Source organism: Dicentrarchus labrax, unplaced genomic scaffold, assembly GCF_905237075.1.
Source record: "Dicentrarchus labrax unplaced genomic scaffold, dlabrax2021, whole genome shotgun sequence".
Taxonomy (NCBI): Eukaryota; Metazoa; Chordata; class Actinopteri; family Moronidae; genus Dicentrarchus; species Dicentrarchus labrax.
In genome coordinates, this window is record NW_026136704.1 from 27,058,593 (window position 1) to 27,079,683 (window position 21,091).

General features: G+C 40.8%; 1 protein-coding gene across 1 annotated transcript in view; it reads left to right on the top strand.

The window, feature by feature from the left end:
• Positions 1–2,409: 2,409 nt before the first annotated feature.
• The window catches only part of gbe1b (glucan (1,4-alpha-), branching enzyme 1b), an 83,686-nt gene continuing 65,004 nt past the window's right edge, over positions 2,410–21,091 (top strand). Inside the window, exons 1-3 of the mRNA XM_051397567.1 lie at positions 2,410–2,687; positions 16,975–17,144; positions 20,015–20,130. Coding sequence (XP_051253527.1) covers positions 2,590–2,687; positions 16,975–17,144; positions 20,015–20,130 — 384 coding nt within the window. The 5' untranslated portion in view covers positions 2,410–2,589. The remainder of the gene's footprint in view (positions 2,688–16,974; positions 17,145–20,014; positions 20,131–21,091) is intronic.

Consider the following 21,091-nt stretch of genomic DNA (forward strand, 5'->3'; position numbering starts at 1 on the left):
TTTTACACGTAAAACATCTCTATGTCATCCATTACAGCAAAGAAAATGGTTTAACTGAATCAAAACAGATCGCCTAGGTAATATAAATTGTAGTTGCTGCTCGTTTTGCCATGTTGCTTACAGATAAAATCAATCAACTACTTACTTCCGCTCATCACGTTAACATCCTTCAGATAAAATCGAATATGTTTGTCTGTTGTTGTCATTGGATACTGTTTCTCACATATACCCGTAAATATTTGTTATTTAGCTGTGAATCACAGAGACAACATTTATTGGCATAACCTTCTGGGGTGGACAGTAACACACTTGTTTCATCTATTACCAACAGATGGCTCTTTAGAATGACACTCCCTTTGTGACCTTTAGCTGGGACAGTTTTATTTTGTGACAAGGACAACACTTTAAAACAGCCGCACTATTTCTTCAGTCAGCATGCATATTTATCAGCCTTTTCCGAGAGGGATTTAATCTAAATTATAGCAAGGTTATCCTTCTCGAGTCCATTAAGTTAGTTTTTCCACTTCTGTTAAGTAATTTATGGTAAAACTCACTGAGGCCACGAACAGCAAGATCAAAACAGTGTGAGCATTGAATTTTTCCGAAAGATTTGCAGATTAAAAGTCAAGGAGGAGGAACAGGTGAAGTGGATGCAGAATTTGTAGAGGGAACACACGTGCAGCATTACATTGGATTAGCAGATTAAGTCATTGTTTTAGTGAATTTATCTTTACCCCCCCCCCCACACACACACACACACACACACACTCGTGCTGTTGTGTTTTTTCAATGCTAGAAGCAGCTTCATCCAATTGTGTGACAGCAGGCCTTGACACTAAATAAACTTTGTCCAAATTAAACTTTGTCCAAATCAATATTGCTTCATGAAGTCTGTCCCTGGTCATATAATGTACCAAAGTGCATTTTACTGAATAATAAGCCGCTTAAATCAATGAAGTTTGTTCTGATTAAGTTTCGGTTTCACCATTGCACTTGAAGCATATACAAGAAATGTTTGCATACAACATATGCATTCATTTATGTTTAAGTATCCTGTAAGGTGGTTTTTTTTGTCATTATACTGTAAGGGTAGTTTTGAACATGAACATGTTTAATTTCCATCTGACATTGAATAAAATGTCACTGATAAATGACTTTCACAAAAATAATGACATCAGCTCATTATATAATAGCAACAAACAGAGGATGTTTTAATTTTTAGAGCCTTACCAGTAGATGGGCTTAAAATGTCCTGAGGGAAGCGCACAGTGAACAGCCAAGGGGTCATTTGAGTCAAAAAGGTTCATCCACTCAGGAGTGTGATATTGTAATCTGCAGTGGATTGTGTGTGTGGAGTATTGTGTGTAAAGTTATTATTATTATTTATTGTATGTATATCTTTCTTGTATAGTCAAGTATCTATTATACATATGCTATATATCATATCATATCTAGTGTATATATATATGTGTACATATTATACATATTATTATTATTATTATTATTATTATTATTATTATTATTATATACTGTATTAACAATAACACTACCCTTCATATCATCAGTACTATTACCACCGTCTTGCAACTACAACTTCTTTGCACCTTATCTACCTATTTATCTTTTTTATCTTTTCTACCTCAGTATTTTATTCTATTTTTGTATTTTATTGTATTTAAATGTACCTGGCTGCTATGACGACCCAATGTCCCTTCGGGGAATAATAAAGTCTATCTATCTATCTATCTGAGTTGTCATTTTGGCTGGAAGGTGAAAGATTCATGGGGTGCTCGAGGTGAGAAGGGATTGTCCTCTGTGGAAAATGAATGTGGTCAGCCAGTTTCCCAAAAATAAATCATATAGTTTTTTTTAATGGAAATTGTAGCCTTACATTTATCATACAGGAACAGTGGATATGAATACCAAATTTCACAGAATTTTTGCCAATAATTCAAGATAGTGTGTCATGGATCCAGGACAATTTTGATCTGACACTGCACTACACCTGCTTCCAGTCAAGAGCCAAAATCTTTAGAAATAATATATTATGACAATGAATATTCATAATAGGTGCCATGGTAATATCAGTCAGTAACACTTTAAACTGATTTCAGATCAACCTGGCCAGGGACTACAGATGGAAACTAACCTTTTGGCTAATTCTGACATATTTAAAGCAATGCACTGTCTCTGAGAAATAAATAAATAAACTAAACACATAACATTTTCCTAAGACTTTTTTAAGCAGGTGGAATTTCATTACGGCCACACAAGGCAGAACCACAGCATGCAAAGCTGCACATCTGCATACAAATCCGAGTCATCTTCCTCTGACGCGCCTGATGCTTCCTCTTGTGTCATCTTAAAGTTACACTGTATCACAGCCCCGCACGGCTCGGCTATCCTCTCTGACTCGCTGGAAACACTGCCTGTTGTGATGGGACGGACTTGGCAGAAAGCCGTCTGACTCGCTGTTGTCTCCGGACATTAAAAGCTCGCACACACTGTCTGTCTGTCTGTCTGTCACGCTATTGTCAGCAGGTCTGGCCAGCAGCAGTCGGTGCTCGATTGGTTTAGTCTGGAGAAACCATGGCAGACCTAGAGGATAGTGTTGCAATTCCTGAGTTCAGCTGCCTTCTCCAAATGGATCCCTATCTCAAAGCGTACGAGAAGGACTTCAAGAGGAGGTAAAACACGGCTTAAACTGCGGTTTTGTGCACAGCTCGTCGCCGAACCAGTCCCCGGCGAAGCGAGCAGACTCCAGCTTTAGGCTGGCGTTCGTGTCTCGAAAATATCAACACACAACTAACAGATATAAGGCGATGTTATACATATCAGAGAGTCACCTTCTGTGTTCAGGTTTGACATTTTGAATGAGAGGTCGCAGAGGAGCGCAGTAGATAGAGTTGGCTACCCCCCCGCCCCCCCGAACCCCCCCGACCTATGGAGTAATAAGCGTTAAGAAGATGTTCAGCTTATGCAAAATTAATGAATCGCTAGCAGGAAGTCTTTTAATGTTTATGTGATAAGTTGCCGGGGAAGGCAAGTCGCCTCTCAGCTTCCTATGTTTGACAGTTACAGAGTGGGCATGTGTTTGTCAGTGACGTCCACGTTGCGTCGTGAGGTGCCGCTTTGGGCTGAGACGCTGTCTGATTCTGGCCTGTTGTTCAGGCTGATGGAGCCGGTGCGTCACTGTGGTCCAGCATCACAACAGTCTTTCTTTTGTGCGGGTCTTGGTCTCTCAGTATAATCTTTTTTTTTTTTTTTTTTGTAATGAGTTTTCCTTTTAATTGTGTCTGGTTGTTATCGAGGCATCAGTTGTCCTAAAGTGTGCTTTAAAAATTGGATTAAAATCCAGATGGACGCTTCTGCACAGTAGCTGATTGGTTTGGTTTTTGCAGTGTAAAGGCTCTGCAATACAAATAACCTCTGAGACATTAATGGACTTCATGCTGTTCTCATGTGCTGCATGGTTTTCCCCTTCAGCCTCGATTTGGCCTCTTTACAAATTAATTATTGGGCTGGACGTATTAAGTAGCTGACTTTGTCTGCCTGTGTGTGGTACAAGTGTGTGTGGGCTGGTGCATTTATTAATCTGGGATTATGGCCACCACAAATTCCAATCACATTTTTTTTTCTGCAGTTGCCATGGTTGATGGTTGATTGTATCAAACTAAACATAGAAGAAGTTGATTTTATGAACAAGCTAGAAAATGTTTGCATGATGTATCTTTTTAACTCAGTCTTATATTTATACCAGCAATGCACAAGCCAAAGCAGAAAGTTCTGATAAATAATAGAACAGCCTCGCTCACAAGAAGATGTCTTAACAGCTGTCCTTGGGATTTATATTATGAAGCCATTAATGGTCTAAATGAACCAGAATCCTGCTACAGGCTATAATCTTTGTGATCACAACGTTTCTTGTAGTGCATATATAGATTCATACATTATACAGACCTTTACATTTTCTGGCCCGTTGTCCTGGATCCATATCATGATTTTGAGAGTGTTAAAGACAGAGATGTTTTGCTTTGCATTAGTCTGTTCAGCAACATGTCCAATGAATAAAGTGGATATTTACATTGAATTGTGGGTATTTGTTTACTGTAAGCCCTTAAACAAACCTGTATTTTAAGTACAAAATGTGCTTAAATGAGCGCAGGACCTCACAGACCTGAGATGAACCTGTAGCTTCAGTAGTAAATGCCTTGACCTTGTGTCTACACTTATCTCCAACAGTAAATAAACAGCCTCTGTACGTCAATAGACTGTGCAGTCTCATGCTTTTTTAAATTTAACTTCATTTTAAGTTTCATGTGGTGCACCTTAAAAAAATTGCATAATGACTGAGTAGCAACAAATTGTTCCTGTTAATAACAACACAATGCTGATTTGATAATCATCTTTCTAAAGGATCCTGTAGACTCATTTCTGGATGGAAAGGCATCTGGCCCTCACAATGGCAGTGGAAATCTTTAGCTCAGTTCCCCACCTCCTGTCAAATTAGCCTTACCTGCTGGATTTTTTAAAAAAGAAATGAGTGTAATGTTTTTTTTTACTTACAAGCAGACAGTGATAATGATCTGCAGCTCACATTGCTACGGTATCTGCTCACCGTTGGGTTGTCCCAGAAACTAGGCCTTATAACACTGCTTAGGGGCCATATTTTTTAATCCATTTTCATTACCGTGTCAGATCTTGTCTGTAATGTGGCAGGTAAGGGACCACCTGCTTTGTATTTGAAGCATGTGAGCAGTGCTCTAGCCTTGCAGAGAGATGAGCGTGTCAGTTCCATCTCAGACACAGCTTGGGATTGTTAGGCTTCACCAAGCCCTACACAAGTCTCAAACACCTGTCTCACTGATGAAAGTTGCACATAAATTATTTTACATATAGGATCACTGCTGTGTGAAGGTTAATTCTTGATAAGCCCCTGGTGTTCTAAGGCCCAGGGTCCAAACACCACATCATGAATACAAGCATAGAAATCAAGAGCTTTCTCAGCTAGCGGTGTCGTGCTGAGTCCCCTCGCCGAGCTGCACAGTGCTAAGAATTCAGATGGCTTATCAAAAAGAGACCTATGACCACACTGAGTGATTCTTTAGATTTCACCACCATGTCATGGCTCAAGGCCGGTCACATCTCTGGTTTGTTGAACTTTGGTTCACACCAGATACAGCCGCTATGCACAGACAGTTAAAATGATTCCATCAGATTTTGCAAAGCCTCCCATTCCAATTAGTTATTCCGTGGTTGCAGGCAGCTGTTATTTTATTTTATCAGGGTGCTAGTTTCAGATTGATTGTGAAAACAACCGTTGATGCTGCACACAGGTTACAGCCCAAGTGAGCAGTGCTCTGTTGACATGCTTCATTATTTACCCTTCCTGTTGCGCAAGTCTGCAGGAAGTGCTGCTAGGATTTCGCAGCTCGTGGCACCATGAATCTCCTAAATTGGACCAAATGAAAGTAGGGAGCATTGGGACTGCTGCTTATTACGGCAAAGAGTTTTTGCAAAGATTTGAGTATGTCATCACAACTAATTTAAAAGCGAAAATACAGCAATAAGTCAGAGTCTTAAGCTTGTGATGTGATGCAATATATTTAAACCAAAACTGATTATTGACTTTGAAGTGATAACTGCCAATGCATGTGCTCTGACTGAAAAGTAATGAGCTGAAATACAGGAATTAAAGGTCCAGTGTCTAACATTTAGGAGGACCTGTTTTCTATTCATATAGGTTTTCATCAGTATATAATCACCTGAAGATAAGAATCATTATATTTTTGTTGTCATAGCCTTTTATATGTACAGGCGCAGCAGGTCGTCTACTGTGGAAGTCGCCATGTTGAACTGTCATGTTTCTACTTGGGTCGGGTGATATGTTAAAATTTTCCAACCAGACAACCGTGATTACCAATATACTTGCACATGCATGTGCAACGCCACATTTTTCGGCTCAGTGTGTGCACTGCTGAGCTGATTCTTTGGAGGCAGACCATTAAATTAACAAAATAAAATGACAAAAATTGCCCCCCAAAAAACAAAAAGGAACCGTGATGACACAGCCAATCACCGATAATCGATATATTAGTCCAGCTATCCAACCAGTTTCTATGGTAGCCTGGAAGTAACAAACTAAACAGTGGCTCTAGATGGTTTATGGTTTATTCGCCGCTTCCCGGTCACTGTAGTTCCTCCTTTGCGTTGGGAATGGAGAGGGTGAAGCGAGGGAGTTGCAGTCTACAACTAAACTGCTAGATATCACTAAATCCTATACACTTGTCCTTTAAAGATAAATGGAAAAATACAACTAACACTTTCTTGGTTAATAGGAATTATTAGAATGATTGGATCCAATTTCATAGACCACCAATTGTATTATAATGAGTGAATGTTTTATCTACCTTCTTTAAAGGTAGCTTTGGCAGCATTTATTTTCCTGTCCCCATGCTTGATGGGTCGACAAAGGTATGAGGTTAGCAGGGAATTATAGCTTTCATCAATCAACCTCTCTGCAAATGTTCAGGTCCCTCTTTAGCCTCATTAATGCACTTAGTCAAAGAAGGACATAATGACATTATTTGAAAGTCACCTTGCCACTGGGCAGTATGGAAGCCCTTTAGGCAAGCTGAGATCAGGAACAGAGAAGCTTTTTCCTACTTGTGTTTCTCCAGGCTGTTGTAGATTATCCTGGCACCTCTGTGCTTCAGCTGTCACCATCAGTCATATACAAAGCAACAGACCTGAACACTCACTCTAAATTTAGATGCCCGATTGTCTAACAGTGAGTGTTTGAACAGGTTACAGAGTTCAGCTGCTGTGCGTTGGGAATTTTAATAAGTGGACTATAATCATGACCAAAGATTTTAAACTGTGAATTTACAGTAGTTGAGATACGATGTCAAAATAAGAGCCAAATGTAGGTAGATGATCTACTTTCTATTGTGAGCATCATTCAAGCACTTCATATGGCCTTAATACCTGTGTTTGAAAGTTTTAGTGCAGTTTTTCCCCCCGACTGTGACTGTATAATAACAGTTATGAACTCTGAGTCCCTTTTTCTACTCCACCCATCCTGTCTGTCAAATGCAGAACAGCGAGGGGTCAGAATAATTCTTTTAACATATTTGATTTGCATGATTCATTCGCCTGTTGTAATTCAAATTCACCCATTTGATTGATTGGGTCACTCGGAAACTGCAACGACATTTTCAAAAGCTGATTAAACTTTGGCCTGATGGGAGCAAATAATTTGCAGGTGTGTTTTATATCTACTCTGCTGACCACAATCTTTAAATTCCTGTAGGAATCACTTCAATCGCACAAAACAACCAATGTTTTGGAGAATACTAATTATTTTATCAAACATCTTTGTTAATCAGGGCTCCAGAGTGCGACCAAAATTTTTAAGAGAGCGACTAATAATTTTTCTAGGTCCTACTGGTGCACCTGGCGCTGCAAGGGTGAAAACATACATTTATTTCACAAGCACATCACCTCTCTGTGTTCTCCTGTGACCAAACTCACACACTCATGGTAGGATCATATCGTGTTCTAAACCAATAAGAGACAGAGCTCGGGCGGGTCTTTGCCTTTGATTGGCTCTGGTCTTGTTCACCGCGCTAAATTGTGTGTGTTTAAAAATTGCCGAGCCCCGGTCCTTCGGCGGAGGAGACAACCGAGTCTGGGATAGACCCAAATTAAAAAGGTCAAAATATATTCCTTCAGACAGGACTGGCTGAAACAATTTCCCTGGCTGAGGTACAACAAAGGACGTAACGCAATGCACTGCGTGTACTGTCAGTCAGAATATGGCCGGAAATAGTGATTTGGTAAATCGACTTTATTAAAGTTTTATTTTTTTTGTTTAAATTTAGTTTAGATTTCAGCTGAGTGAAGCACTTTAAACACTTTATTTTTCTTTTTATATATAATTGTGCTTCAAATAAAGACAAGCATTTCTCTACACCTTATTCTTGCTTAAAAATCATTCACATTACATGAAAGTTATGGAGAGCGATAAAAAGGTGACCTTATGGCGTTAAAGGGAATGCAATGAAAAAATTGGGTGCACCTACATTTTGTGCTGGTGCACCTAAAAAAAAAAAAAAGTTAGGCGCACCAGTGCAACCAATGCAAAAAGTTAGTCTGGAGCCCTGTTAATAGTTAAGAATAAAGCCGGTCAGTTTCACTTCAATTTATCAACTTTGTAGATCTGTTGTGTAGGACTAGATGTTGATATCCCTTATTGCATTCCTGAGACACTACTAAGACTGTGGGATGGTCAAGTGAGTGATGCCATCCTCTAGGTCAGGGGTGGGGAACCTTTTTCATATCAAGGGCCATTTCAGTTTTTATAAAGTCCTCTGAGGGCCATACTATTATGAACATATAACTAGGGATGAAAAAAAAGATGAAAAAAGTCTATAACCGCTGTGTTACTAAGCCTCATGATTGCTGCATTTCTAGACTCACCTAATGCGATTGCTGGAACTGTTTTTCTTTAGCGAGGCGTCTGATGTCAGCTGGCAGTGATGATGATGCTACTCGAAGCTGGTTTTCCAAGTTTGAGTCTGTCAGTCTTGAGCGGAAGCGAGTCTTTGCAAGAGTCAGTTTTGAAAATAACTGTTCACAGCTATATGTTGTCCCAAACAGAGATGCAAACTTCAGGGCATGTCTCCTCAGGATGAGAAAATCCTCAGCACGAACATACAGTTTGTGAAAGTCCAGCAGAGAGAGGTTGTTGTACTTGGCTTTGAGCTCGTTGTTGTTTTGCAGCTCAATTATTTCCATTTGGAGGTTGTCTGGCACATCAGATGGTTGCACATTAAATGACGTTGCAAACATGTTGAGTTCCTTTTGTATATTTCACATCATGAAACCTCTCATCAAATGCCTGGATGAGTTTTGCACACTCACCAGCGTAACATCAGGCTTTTGTTCTTGTAGGGTGGGAAAGTGCACAGTGTTTCCCAATTTCCAGTTGTCCTTGCCACAGCCTTAACTTCACTTCAAATGATTTCACATTTGAAAGCAGAGAGCTGATGAGCTGGTTGGAACCTTGCAGCTTGATGTTTAGCTCTGACAGGTGCTTGCTGATGTCCACCACGAAGGCCAGATCACGGAGGAACTTGCCATCACTGAGCTCCATGACAGGTTTCCCCTTCATCTCCATGAAGCGTCTGACTTATTCCCGTAGTGTATAAAACCGCGTGAGCATATTTGCACGACTCAGCCATCGCACTTCACAGTGATAAACCAGATCACCGTACTCTGACTCAAGCTCGCTGAGTAGCTCCTTGAATTGGCGGTTGTTCAGCCCTCTGCTTTTAATGAAGTTTATGGTGGACACAACTGTTTTCATCACATTGGTAAGCTTCAGGGAATGTGCACACAAACTCTCTTGATGTATGATACAGTGGCATACAACTAAATCACTTGGATCCAGACTCAGATGGCTCATTTCTTTTTTGACTAATGCAGTCAATCCTTTTTGCGCACCAACCATTGCGGGAGCTCCGTCAGTGGCGATGCCGCTCAACTTCTCAAATGGCAGTTCAAAATTGTTCATGGCCACAATAACTTGATTGAACAAATCCTCACCTTTAGTAGTGCCATGCATAGCTTGCAAAGACAGCAACTCCTCCTTCGTTTCAAACTCGGTTGTAATCCCACGCACAAAAATGGCAAGCTGTGCTGTGTTTGTGATGTCTGTTGTCTCATCACAAGCCAGAGAAAAATACTCAAAGTCTCTTGCAGTGTTCTTCAGTGTTTTCTCAATATCTTGCGCCATATCAGTAATCCTGTCTGAAACGGTTCTTGGAGACAAACTGGCGCTTTGAAATAATTTCACTTTGTCAGGCACGAGCAGCTCCGCGGCGGCTACGAGGCACTCCTTCACAAACTCTCCTCCAGCGTGAGGTTTCAGCTTCGTGGCTATTAATTCACTCACCACAAAACTTGCACGCGTAATATTCTCTCTCTCAGTCTGTGGTCACGTGAAAGCTGCTTGTTGAGCACCCAAACTCCGACGAAGAGCGTTAATTTTATCCAAACGCATTTGTCCTCTCAACTCGTCGAGTTTAGCATGTTTTGAGCTGTAATGGCGCTCGACATTTGCCTTTTTCATCACCACCAGAGCCTCGCCACAAACTAGGCACACTGGCTTGCCTTTCACTTCAACAATGCAATGACACGTACATCGCATGCTGTATTCACTGACATTGACTCGGACAACGTCTGTTATTTCTCAGAAAACTAATGGCGATTTTTTCCCCAGATTTTTTATTTATTCATATATGCATAAATGAAGATATAAAATATAAAAATTGTATTGTGTTGCGGGCCATTTGAAATGGTCTCATTGGCCGTATACGGACGTTCCCCACCCCTGCTCTAGGTTATCAAGTGGGTGCCCTCCTTCCTAGATGTTTCGCTGATAGGCCAACGACACCTCCAGGGGGTTCAGCAGTGAATCCCAGCCTTCCAGGTTCACCCCTTAGATCCCATCTACTCACTTGAGGGCCCAGGTTAAGTCTTTCCTCTTTATCCACAGCCACTGACTCCCCTTTTCAGCAGCTCTGGAGAGGTCTTTGACCGCCTGCCGATAGGCCTTCCCTCAAACTCCCATCTCCCGCAGTAGCCTGGATGTTGAGGTGGCTACAAACCCTCTGCAGCCTACCTCCACTGGTCGGACCCTCGCTGTCCAGCCTCATTGTTGTGCATTGGCTGCAAGCTCCGTGTACCTCAGCTTCTTGCACTCGTAGGCCTCCTCTACTGCGCTCTCCCAGGGGACCGTGAGCTCAATGATGTACACGTGCTTGAGCGAAGCTGACCACAGCACAAGGTCTGGTCGCAGGTTGGTGAACGCAATTTCAGTTGGGAAGCACAGCTTTTGGTTTAAGTCTGCCAGCAACTTCCAATCACATGCCCCGCTAAAATGCCCAGCATCTGGTCTTGAGGTGGTGAGACTGACTTGGCCCTTGCCCTCCAGGACAAATGTTGTTGCCTGCCAGCGAGATGATTGGGGGTGAAGGGCATTCACACTCATCCGTTGCGTTTCCAGCACTGCTGCAAGACACTTTAGCACCTAGTTGTGTCGCCAGGTGTAACGGCCTTGGGTGAGGCTGGTATTGCAGCCCACTAAGATGTGCTTCAGTGTCGGGCAGAATGAGCATGTGGGGTCTTCGCCATACCACTGGCTGAGGTTCTTGGGAGATGGCAGGACATCGTAGGCAGCCTTGATGGTGAAGCTTGCTCTGAATGCCTCCATTTCCCATAGCTCTTGCCAGAAGATCTTCCTCTTCTCCACTCCTTCCCATGTCATCCACTGCCCTTGCTCCCCCTGCGAGACAGCTTTTGCACACCTCTCAACCTCCTCTTGCCAATGTACCTCTTGCACCACGAGCTTGCGTCTTTGGGACGGAGTGGCCTTGTTCCAGCCAGGTGTGCTGGTCCCAAGGCCCAGACCACTCCTCTCCTGCTGCACTTGGCCCACGATGTCCCTATGCCTGAGTGCTGCTTTTGCCTGCTCTGTTGCAGCCTATGGGGTCCACTTCCTCCCAGTAGCCAGGATGGGGGCAGCTTGGGCTACAGATGGATCACTTGAATCCAATAGCATCATTTCCAGTCTTACTTTGGCACACTTGTACTCCTCAGATAAGATGGAAATGGGCAGATCTAAAATTCCTTTGCCGTAGAGCCCAATACTGCTGAGGCACCTGGGAAGACCAAGCCACTTCCTTGCATAGGAGCTAACCAGTCTCTCCTGCTTTTCCACCTTTGAGATTGGAACTTCGTACAGGGTGAGTGGCCACATGAGGCGTGGAAGTAGCCCAAATTGCATGCACCAGAGCTTCAGCTTGCCAGGAAGCAGGGTTCTGTCATTGAAAGAAAAGAAAAGAAAGCAAAACATGTTTTTGTTTTTCCTCTTTTTTTTTAGGCTTAAGTTATTGGCAGCCAAATGAATTGGCTGAAATTGACTGGACTATATTCAGTGAACTTGTGTTGACCTCAGGAACTCTGTGCAAATCAAAAGTTTGTTGATACATAAAGTTTTATAGTGGATGAAAAATGTGAATTGGAGTTTTTACTACTGGTGGTACTAGATGCATTGTATTAAACAGTAAAAACATGTAAAAAAAAAAAAAACATTGTTGACTGCAACGCCAGCACCACCTTTTGTTTGTTTGCATCTGCCGTCTAACCATAGTTTCTCTCCAACAGTGTCACTATGTTAACCATAGAGAAACAATTTCTGTAGCAATGAAGCAATTGTATTTTATTTATTGAACTATATGGCAAGACAAAGGGGCTTTGTGGAATGTCTAATGAAGGAAAGGATTTTTTGTTTGGCCAGTTTTACATCTAAGAAGCCATGGAAAAACTCCCAATAAAAACTTAACACATAATGTAAATGAGATCTCTGGAAGACAATTCAAGAGAGATGGTGTTGTGTTTGAAATGGCCAGGCATGGAAAGAGCTTAACTATCCTCCTCTTGGACTTTTTGTCTCATCCAGCGTGGACGTCATGCTGCTCTGATTCTTTGTCAAACCAGTTCTGTCCCCTGCAGGGGTTTTTTGACCTCCTCTGTGGGCCAGCTCCTGATGATCTTCTGCTGCTCCTCACTGTGCTTCAGAGCTGAAGTTTCTCCAGCTGTTTCTGAGCCTCATTTTTATTATCAGGAGAGAGACCCCCAGCTGGTCTGCCATCATGAGCACCCTCTGAGCCTCAGCTTTCACTTTAGTGAGATCTATACTGAAACACCTTCTCCAGCACCTCCTAAACTATAGCTTTAATTTTCAGGAGAGCATTCGCGGTCTGATAAGCTTTCTTTTGGGCCTTCTGAGACATGGTCTTTTATTTTAAGAGAGATTTCTCCCCTGTTTTTCACAGATGACATTTTGACATGTAACGGTAAGAAAATCCCTCCACTCTTTTGCTGTATAATATACTCCAAAGAAACAAAAGTTTGAAAAAATATATTAACGTGAATTAATCGTGTAAAAAAATGCCCTCAGTGTGTAAAGGCCTTTACACTTACGCTTGAATAGAACAGAACCATCATTAATGTTATTAGTAACACCTGTGCTTTTCCTACTCTGGCTTACATATCTGCTGTGAAAAGGCCTATTAAGAACCTACAAGTTCTAAGAAGAAGCATACATTTTGACAACATTGAACGGATTGAGGATTGTGGTTGATCATCTCACCGACTGTTGCTGTGTGAAATAATGTCTGTAAGTTTAATATCTGAGTTATGTCGTGTGATATTTCCTACAGTATCTTTGTAGATAACAGTTACCCAAACCAAGAGATAAGAGAGCAAGGACTGTAATCTGTGACTCACATCTATAATCTCCTGCTGCTCTATTACCACCAAATAGGGGACAGGACAAAACACTTTTGTAATTTCTGGCCACAGGGATTTTTAGTGTCTCTCCTCATGCACTATACCTGACAATAAGCAGCAGGATTTCTTAGAGAAACTGAAATATGGCCTTGTTCTGTTGAGAAGTGGTGAGCTGTGTCTCTTCTTTGCAGTTTTTCAGCGTGTTTTAGATCATTGTTTTTGTATCGCGGCCTGCATCATTTTTGTTGTGGTTCAGTCTATATTGTTTATAGCCAAAGCAGGAGGCTATTTTCCGCAAAAGTTCTGATAAACCCACTGCAGGCTTCTTTATAGGCGCCAAATGGCAGGCAGACACGGTTAGCGATGAACATAGTGGAGCATTTAGCAACTGAAGAGCCAGATGTTTCCATCAGGAGTTGGTGGAGAGTGAAACAGAGCTGAAAGGGCAGTGAAGTTTGGATTTACATTAGTCAGGTTGACAGAAACTCCAAATTAATAAACAATGTTGCTCCATGTCCGTGTAAAGACGCTGTTGATTGCAACAAGTTTTCCAAGTATTTATTATTAATGGGGAATACCAAGTACTAACATATTATAATACAGTACATTACTTTTAATTTTAAAAGTTTGTAACTTTATCTTTAATAACTTTGATATATGCCTCAAATACAGTTTAACTTTAAGACATAGGAAACTGCAACTTTTTCTGCCCAGTGTAACACTTTCTGTAGTCTTTCATGTGTTTAGCTTGTAATTAGGAAATAGACTTGAGAGCAATTGAATGCAGTACGGTGTCAGGAGCCATTGATTCTCACATTAAAATGAAAGGTTCTCATATCTTACTGACAGATTTGACACTTGACAATATTATCTAATCTTAATCTCAAAGCCCCTATGTGTCGGATTTTAAAATTTCTGACTTCTATGGTTGTTGTAAAAAAAAAAGGCACTGGGACTGCACACCGAACCAATACTTATGCCAGCAGAATAATTTTAAAGATGATATAATCACACAAAAATCCTACGGTGCACATTTTGGCTTAACTTACTTTCAAACTGAGGTAGAAGTATTTGTATTTCAGACTTTTTAGTGGTTGTTTAATTTGTTTGGCTCTTAAACATATATATCAGTTGGCTGTAATTTTAGCTTTAATAGGCAATTACTTTAAAAAAAGCTTGCAAAATTGCATTCATAGCGTCCAAAGTACCTCATGCTACTATGAAATGTGTTGGCTTTAACTGCAAGGAAGACAACGATTTTGAATTGAGCTCCAGTTCTGCTATTCTATCATTGACTTAGCTTTATTAGGAATTCAGGGCCAGTGCTGTAGTAAGAAGGCTTGCCATATGTGATGGAATGGTCACACTCTGAGGCTCTGCTCTTTGCAGCTTGATGGGAAAGTGTTTTTACGGCCTGTTGCCTATGGATACCGTGTGCAGTCTTGTGCTGGATATTGCGGTAAACTGTAGAATTTGTAACTTAGAAAAACAAGGAGCAAGGTATAGAGATGTGGCACCAGTACCAGGGTGGAGGAGAGTAAGAGTGACAAGTTCATCAAAATAAAATTTGTAAATAAGGGCACAAAGGACAGCAAGGGTGCTTGCAGACAGTTCCCATCTGATTATAAATAATAGGAAAATAAATCAAAGTTTTGATTTTGCCTTTAGCTTCAACTCTGTTAATGACTTCCTGAAATGAATTGTGGCACAATTCATTTGTGATGTGTGGTCTGATCTCGCCTCCTTGCTGCAATCTCAAGTGGAAACAGACACAAGGGATGTGCAGTGAATACTGCATCAATACAGGATTTTGGCTCCCTATTCCCACTGGTCCAACCTTCTGGAACTCATTTGTTATAATCATAGGCATGACTTTCATGCCTATTAATACTGTGGCAGTGGAGCTCTGCCCTTATGTGAATCCTCCCTTTGTCCTTCCTTTCAGCATATTCTTGAAATGGTGACAAAGTGGCAAAGGAGGCATGTGGCAGCATTGGTTGGACTTTAAAGGTTTACATTTGGCAAGCTCTGTCTGTATCCACTATGCTCAACACAGGGAGCAGCTGCTGAGAAATCGCACTGTTACTTCAGCCCATCATGACTAGCCCCAGGGCATTCACAGGCCAGTCTGAGCTTGGCTTCAGGGCTATAGGGGAGAGTGCACTTAACTCAGCTGGCTGAAAGAGGCTTTCTGTACCAGGGGGAATCTGATATGGACACCAGCTGGCTGCAGGAACTTAAGTGAGATAAATTGCAAAGTAGTTAGTCTATCCTTCCCAGTTGAAGGTAACAGACAGAGGTTTATCTCTCAGGATATGCCTGTAGTCACACATGCTTGAGGGAATGAGGCAGGTTTGCATCCTGAGGTAGGACCTCAAAGATAACGTTAGCATGGAAACATTAAGATGCAGCATGTGCTCCAATATTTTAGAAAAGCTCTAAATCTATGCAAACAAGGAAACATTTTCAAATGGTAGTCATATATTTAAAATTGTTTACTCAAAAATACTTCTTCTGGTAGGAGTTCACTTATTTAATCTAAGACACAAAATATCATCCTCCCCGCCCCCTATTTCTAGTTTTATTTATTGGAAACTCAATTAAAGTGTTTATATATATTTTTTTTTATTGCTCAGTCTATTGAGTTAAGTATGCCTGTTTTTAATTCATAACTCTAACCCCTAAAGAAAAAATCCACTGTAAAATTTAAACGTATTTTAAAAAACTGGGCAACCATTAATTACACTGAATTTATTACTTAGAGAAATAGATTTTGTGTTTCCAATTGCAATGCAATTCTAGTGTGACTAATGATTCTGAAAATGAATTTCACCTAACAGTATTGTTATGAATAGTTAGTTTTTAATGGGCGATAAGTGATAACACTGACAGTACAATAGAGGCGCTACTTTTCCAGTAATGGTAGCATTACTGGTAATTACTGATTAATATCTTCTTCTCCGGTAATTTTAATTTGGTGATAGTTGTGTGTGTACATGTCATCTTGTGTTGCCATTGTGAGTGCTTAACAGGACAAAACAATAATATCATTATAATTTTCACTGTATTCCACTCCCTGTGGGCAGTAGTAGCTGTTCTTTGGAAATGAAGACGTGGTGTACCATGTTTACATATGTATTACAGCACATTAATATTCTACATTAATAATTCATCTTAGATAAAAGCAACATCAGAGTTTGTGTCAATAACTCTGAATCAAATCCTGAAGTCCCCGACTCACTATACTTACACTGACATCCAGCAGGCATACAGAGAGAAAGCTGGAGAAACTCTTACACAGCTATCTATTGTTATTGTTATTTTACTCTCCACCTAATACGTCAACACCCAGACCTGACTGCAACTGATGTCCTCAGGGGGGTTGTCAAAAAGCATTCTGGGAAATGGTGGAAAATGCCAACTCAAGTAGAAGCAGAGGAGACAGCTGGATGCAATGGGAGATCACCCAAAATAAACCCAAAATCTATTACTTACAGCAAAATATATTTTCAACATGATGATATATACCAGTGTACGTATTCAACATATTGCTTATCCAGTGGTGTATTTTCCATCAAATTCATACATTGTTGTGTGTGTTCCCTGTGGTTATAGGTATGAGCTCTTACAGAAGCAGCTTTTCCAGCTGGAAGAGGCAGAAGGAGGCTTTGACCAGTTCACACGCAGCTACAATACCTTCGGTGTGCACCGGCTGCCTGACAACAGACTGTTTTTTAAGGAGTGGGCTCCGGCTGCAGAGGCCCTCTTCCTCACCGGTGACTTCAGTAAGTAGCCTGAGGAGAAGTGTCAGCTCCTGAACAGCATGTTGGCAGTGTGATGTCCAGGTTGTTTCTCCAGAGCTTTCACTGAGTTTTGGCTGCTCATTTATAAATCGCACATGTATGTTCTGTGTCTAATGGTGTTACAGTTCTGACAAAATTGACCTAATATGGATGTGAACACCCTGAAATTAGCATCAGAGCATCAGAGTTATTGCTTTTTGCTATCAATTAATTTCTTGCGAAATAGTGAGTCTTTTGTTTCCTCCTTTTGGTTTTGTCACAACAGGCGTCCTCATTGTGTTTTAAAGATGCATGCAGCAAGCATAAAAGTATGCTTCATTCCAGTTGTATAATAACAATCAATTTGCAATATTTAATCATATTACTATAAAGACTCTTTAATGTAGAGTTACATAAACTGTTGAGGCCAAAAAGGAAAAAGAGATTTCATTGCAAACAGAAAGGTTGCATATCTTCATGGTGCATTAAATAAAAAATTTGACATTTCTGCATTCAACACAAAAGGGCCAAAAATTAAGAAAAAGCGGAGCGAACTGCGGTACAAGGGTATCAGCCCTTTTGATCAACCAACCTGGGAGTAGGAAATGTGGAAAATATTGATTACACAGGATAAACTTGCACACTGAAGGGGGTTCTTTTGAATGTGGGAGTGTTTGTTAATATTTTAGTAGCTGGTTATTTCATCATTGCTGCAAAGTTGTTAAGTGAGTGCAACCTCTGTGTTTGCACTGAAATCTTCATTCCCTGCGGTCCCAACTTTGAAAGTAATTTCAGGTTAATAGTCTTTTGAGTGTTATTTTTGGTTAATGTGGGCTGTGAAAATGCAGCAAAATTATTTATTTTTGTCATCATTAACAAGATTAAATGAGACTTGCTTTCATCTATCAAATAGATATGCAAGGTAATACAAGCTCTCAGTTTTATTTTCCTTCTTTTTTAGTATCTTTTTTTCTCTTTCCTTTATCAAATATATTAATGCACTGAGCTCTATTACACATGCCAGTAGTAATATATTACTCTCCATGGACAAACAAAAAATACAAAAAAGTAATAATAGAATAAAAGAATAACAAGAATGATAGGGAAGGAGGAATTTAGAGCTGTCCACATAACTGAAATACCATTTGCAATGCCACACCACAGCACACTTGCCTCTGTGCCACAGCCATTCTGAATTGACACCCTGCAGGTAATGATAAAGGAAAGCAAATGCTAATAGTAAAACCCACAGATTGATACTGTGTGCCAAACCGGAGATTTGTCAATTTGTTTATTGTCCCTACACATTTTTTGTGCTAGTTAGTTCTGTTGCTGCCATTCCCTCTTTCCGTATTTCTCCTGTTCCTTTTCCTTTTTTAATTATCTTCCCAGGACCTTGGGCAGCAGCTCAATTCCAACATTCAATTCTGTGAGAGATTACATTTTGACACGGCTCAGTCATATTATTTGATTTCAATTTCATAGTAAATGTGGAAACAGCCCAGCAGCCCTAGTCATGAATATGGTGCAGGTCGGATGCATAATGCACAGTTTTTTTTCAGAGGAGTTTAAGCAAAGGGAGATAAATAAATTGTGAAAAAATATGACTTGGCCGGCTTGTGAAAAGTGCTGGTGTTGTGCCCGGTCACTTCTGGAGCATCTCCTGTGATTCATTTTCTATCGTGCTGTTGTTGTCGCTCATGAATAGCAAGCAGATATGGATTACTGAATAAAAACAACGTCCTAAATTGACATGCCAAGGTGGCTGCCTTTTATAATAAATGTTTTGTGTCTTAATATATTCCTGTCAGTCAATGACAATTGGTAATGTGGTATCAGCAGGTTATGAATGTAATGCCTCTCTGGTATTCCCTTAGAGATATAATTTAATGAGCAGTGAAGTGGTATTTGATCAGTTTTTATTTTAGATGACTGATCTTGTGGTTTTGCAAAATAATGCCACATCTCATAATAACAGTATGTATTCTTGTGATCAAAAGTCACAGAATACAGGAGATCAGTGCAGAGAACAAAAACAAAAAAATTATGTAAGAGGTTTTAGACGAGACAGAGGAGGACAAATTGTGTAAAGACGGAGTGTAGAATTCAGAAAACCAAAGAGGCCCTGTGACCACAGGGGGATATTGAAATAGAGCAAAAGCCATAGTGGTGTATATCAGCTCAAGCTGTTGTTAGCAGAAGGCAAAGTGGCAACACACTGCTGTAAAAAGGAAGAATGCCACTGTTAATTGTTTTATTTGTAATCAAATCTAAATTTCTAAATTTGGCGACTCTTAGTGGTAAAATAAAAAAGACATTATAAACAACAAGAACTGACTGCAAAATCATTCATAAGAAGCTATAATTACATGAAAATTCCATGTATGTCATCTACCAAACAATGCATCAGAGCTGTAGTAGTAATATGAGCCTTGTTTTATTCAGCGTATTTTATTACAACTGTGTCAGGCTACTTTGCACATTGGCAGTACAAAATAGAGACAAGAAGTAATTGTTTATGATTTTCAACCTGGGGTTCAAGACCTCACTTGGGTCACAAGACAGAGCTAAAGGGGTGGCAATGTGAGGAGTGCAACAGGAAAAAAAACCAACATATTTCTACTCCAGAAATGATGTATTTTGGTATTAATGGTATTTTTCAGACTTTCCCCCAAGGCCTGTGATCTCTTCATACCAAAAGACACCAAAGGGACAAGACAAATTAATGTACTGACTTGAGCTGCTCTGTCATAGGCAACTATGATCATGTGGCTTTCTCTGATCAGGACACAGCAAATCAGAAGTGATGTTTCGCTCTTTGTTGTAAACCAGTTAACCTGATGTGTTTAAATCCTCTCTGTGTTCCCCCTTAGATGGCTGGGACAAATTCGCCCACCCCTACACCAAGAAAGAATTTGGCAAGTGGGAACTGATTCTACCACCCAAGCATGACAAGTCTCCAGCTGTGGATCATAACACCAAACTCAAGGTAGAGAACAGAACATCTTCATACCTATTTTCACGCCCTCAGCAGGTGTCATCTTGCCACGGCGGTACGAGGACTTGTCATTGTATTGTACGAGGGAGATTCTCTGTCATGTGTGGTGTCTTATGAACCAAGTGAAAACCTGGCGTGTCGCCATCAACAACATGTCATACTCACAGTGCACAGAAGGGAGATTACTGTATGTACACAATCTGCACAGTGGAGGGTAGACACACCTGAGGAACCCAACTGATGGTTTTTATTTCAGCTCCCATCTGCGGCAGGTATCCCTCAGGACATATGCCGCGTTTGTCTGTGCATAACACAGCCCACTGTGGCTGTAGATGATTGGTTTTTAGCTCTAGTAAATAATTCATCAGGGTTAAATGCAAAAGAAGTACCTCCCGTTATGCATTGTCTCCCAAGCAAACAGCGTGGATGAGAAATAATCCTGAAATGAGATGCCAGGCGTGGAATGGATGGCATCGCGGCGCCACTCTCCTTGGGACCGGGTCATCGTTGGCACACTCCTGCGCCCTGGACAGGCTGCCCAGCTCCCATTGTCAACGGAGGTCAGTCTAAGGACGATAAGAAGCAGATGGAAACGCTGGCACCTGGCCTTTCCTTGTGCACCCCCGCTGCCTATGAATGGCTGTCTTGCTGTGAGCTCCACTTTAGAATTAGTTCCACAGCACTCCCTCGTGGAAGCACAAGCCTAGCTCCAATCACTCTCGTGTAGAGCAGCTTGCCCTTCCATCCCCTTTGTTCAGGACCCAATTTGTCTCCATAAACAAGCAGTGTCCTTTTGTGTGTACAGTTTGCAATGATCGCTTTATGTTGGGAGTGTGCAAGACTTAAGAGAAGTAAACCAAAGTGTTATCTAAGTGATCAAACACCCACTTTTCATCCACACCTAACTTCTCGCATATTGCTTGGCTCTTAGTTATTTTTCCTGTTTTTCCCA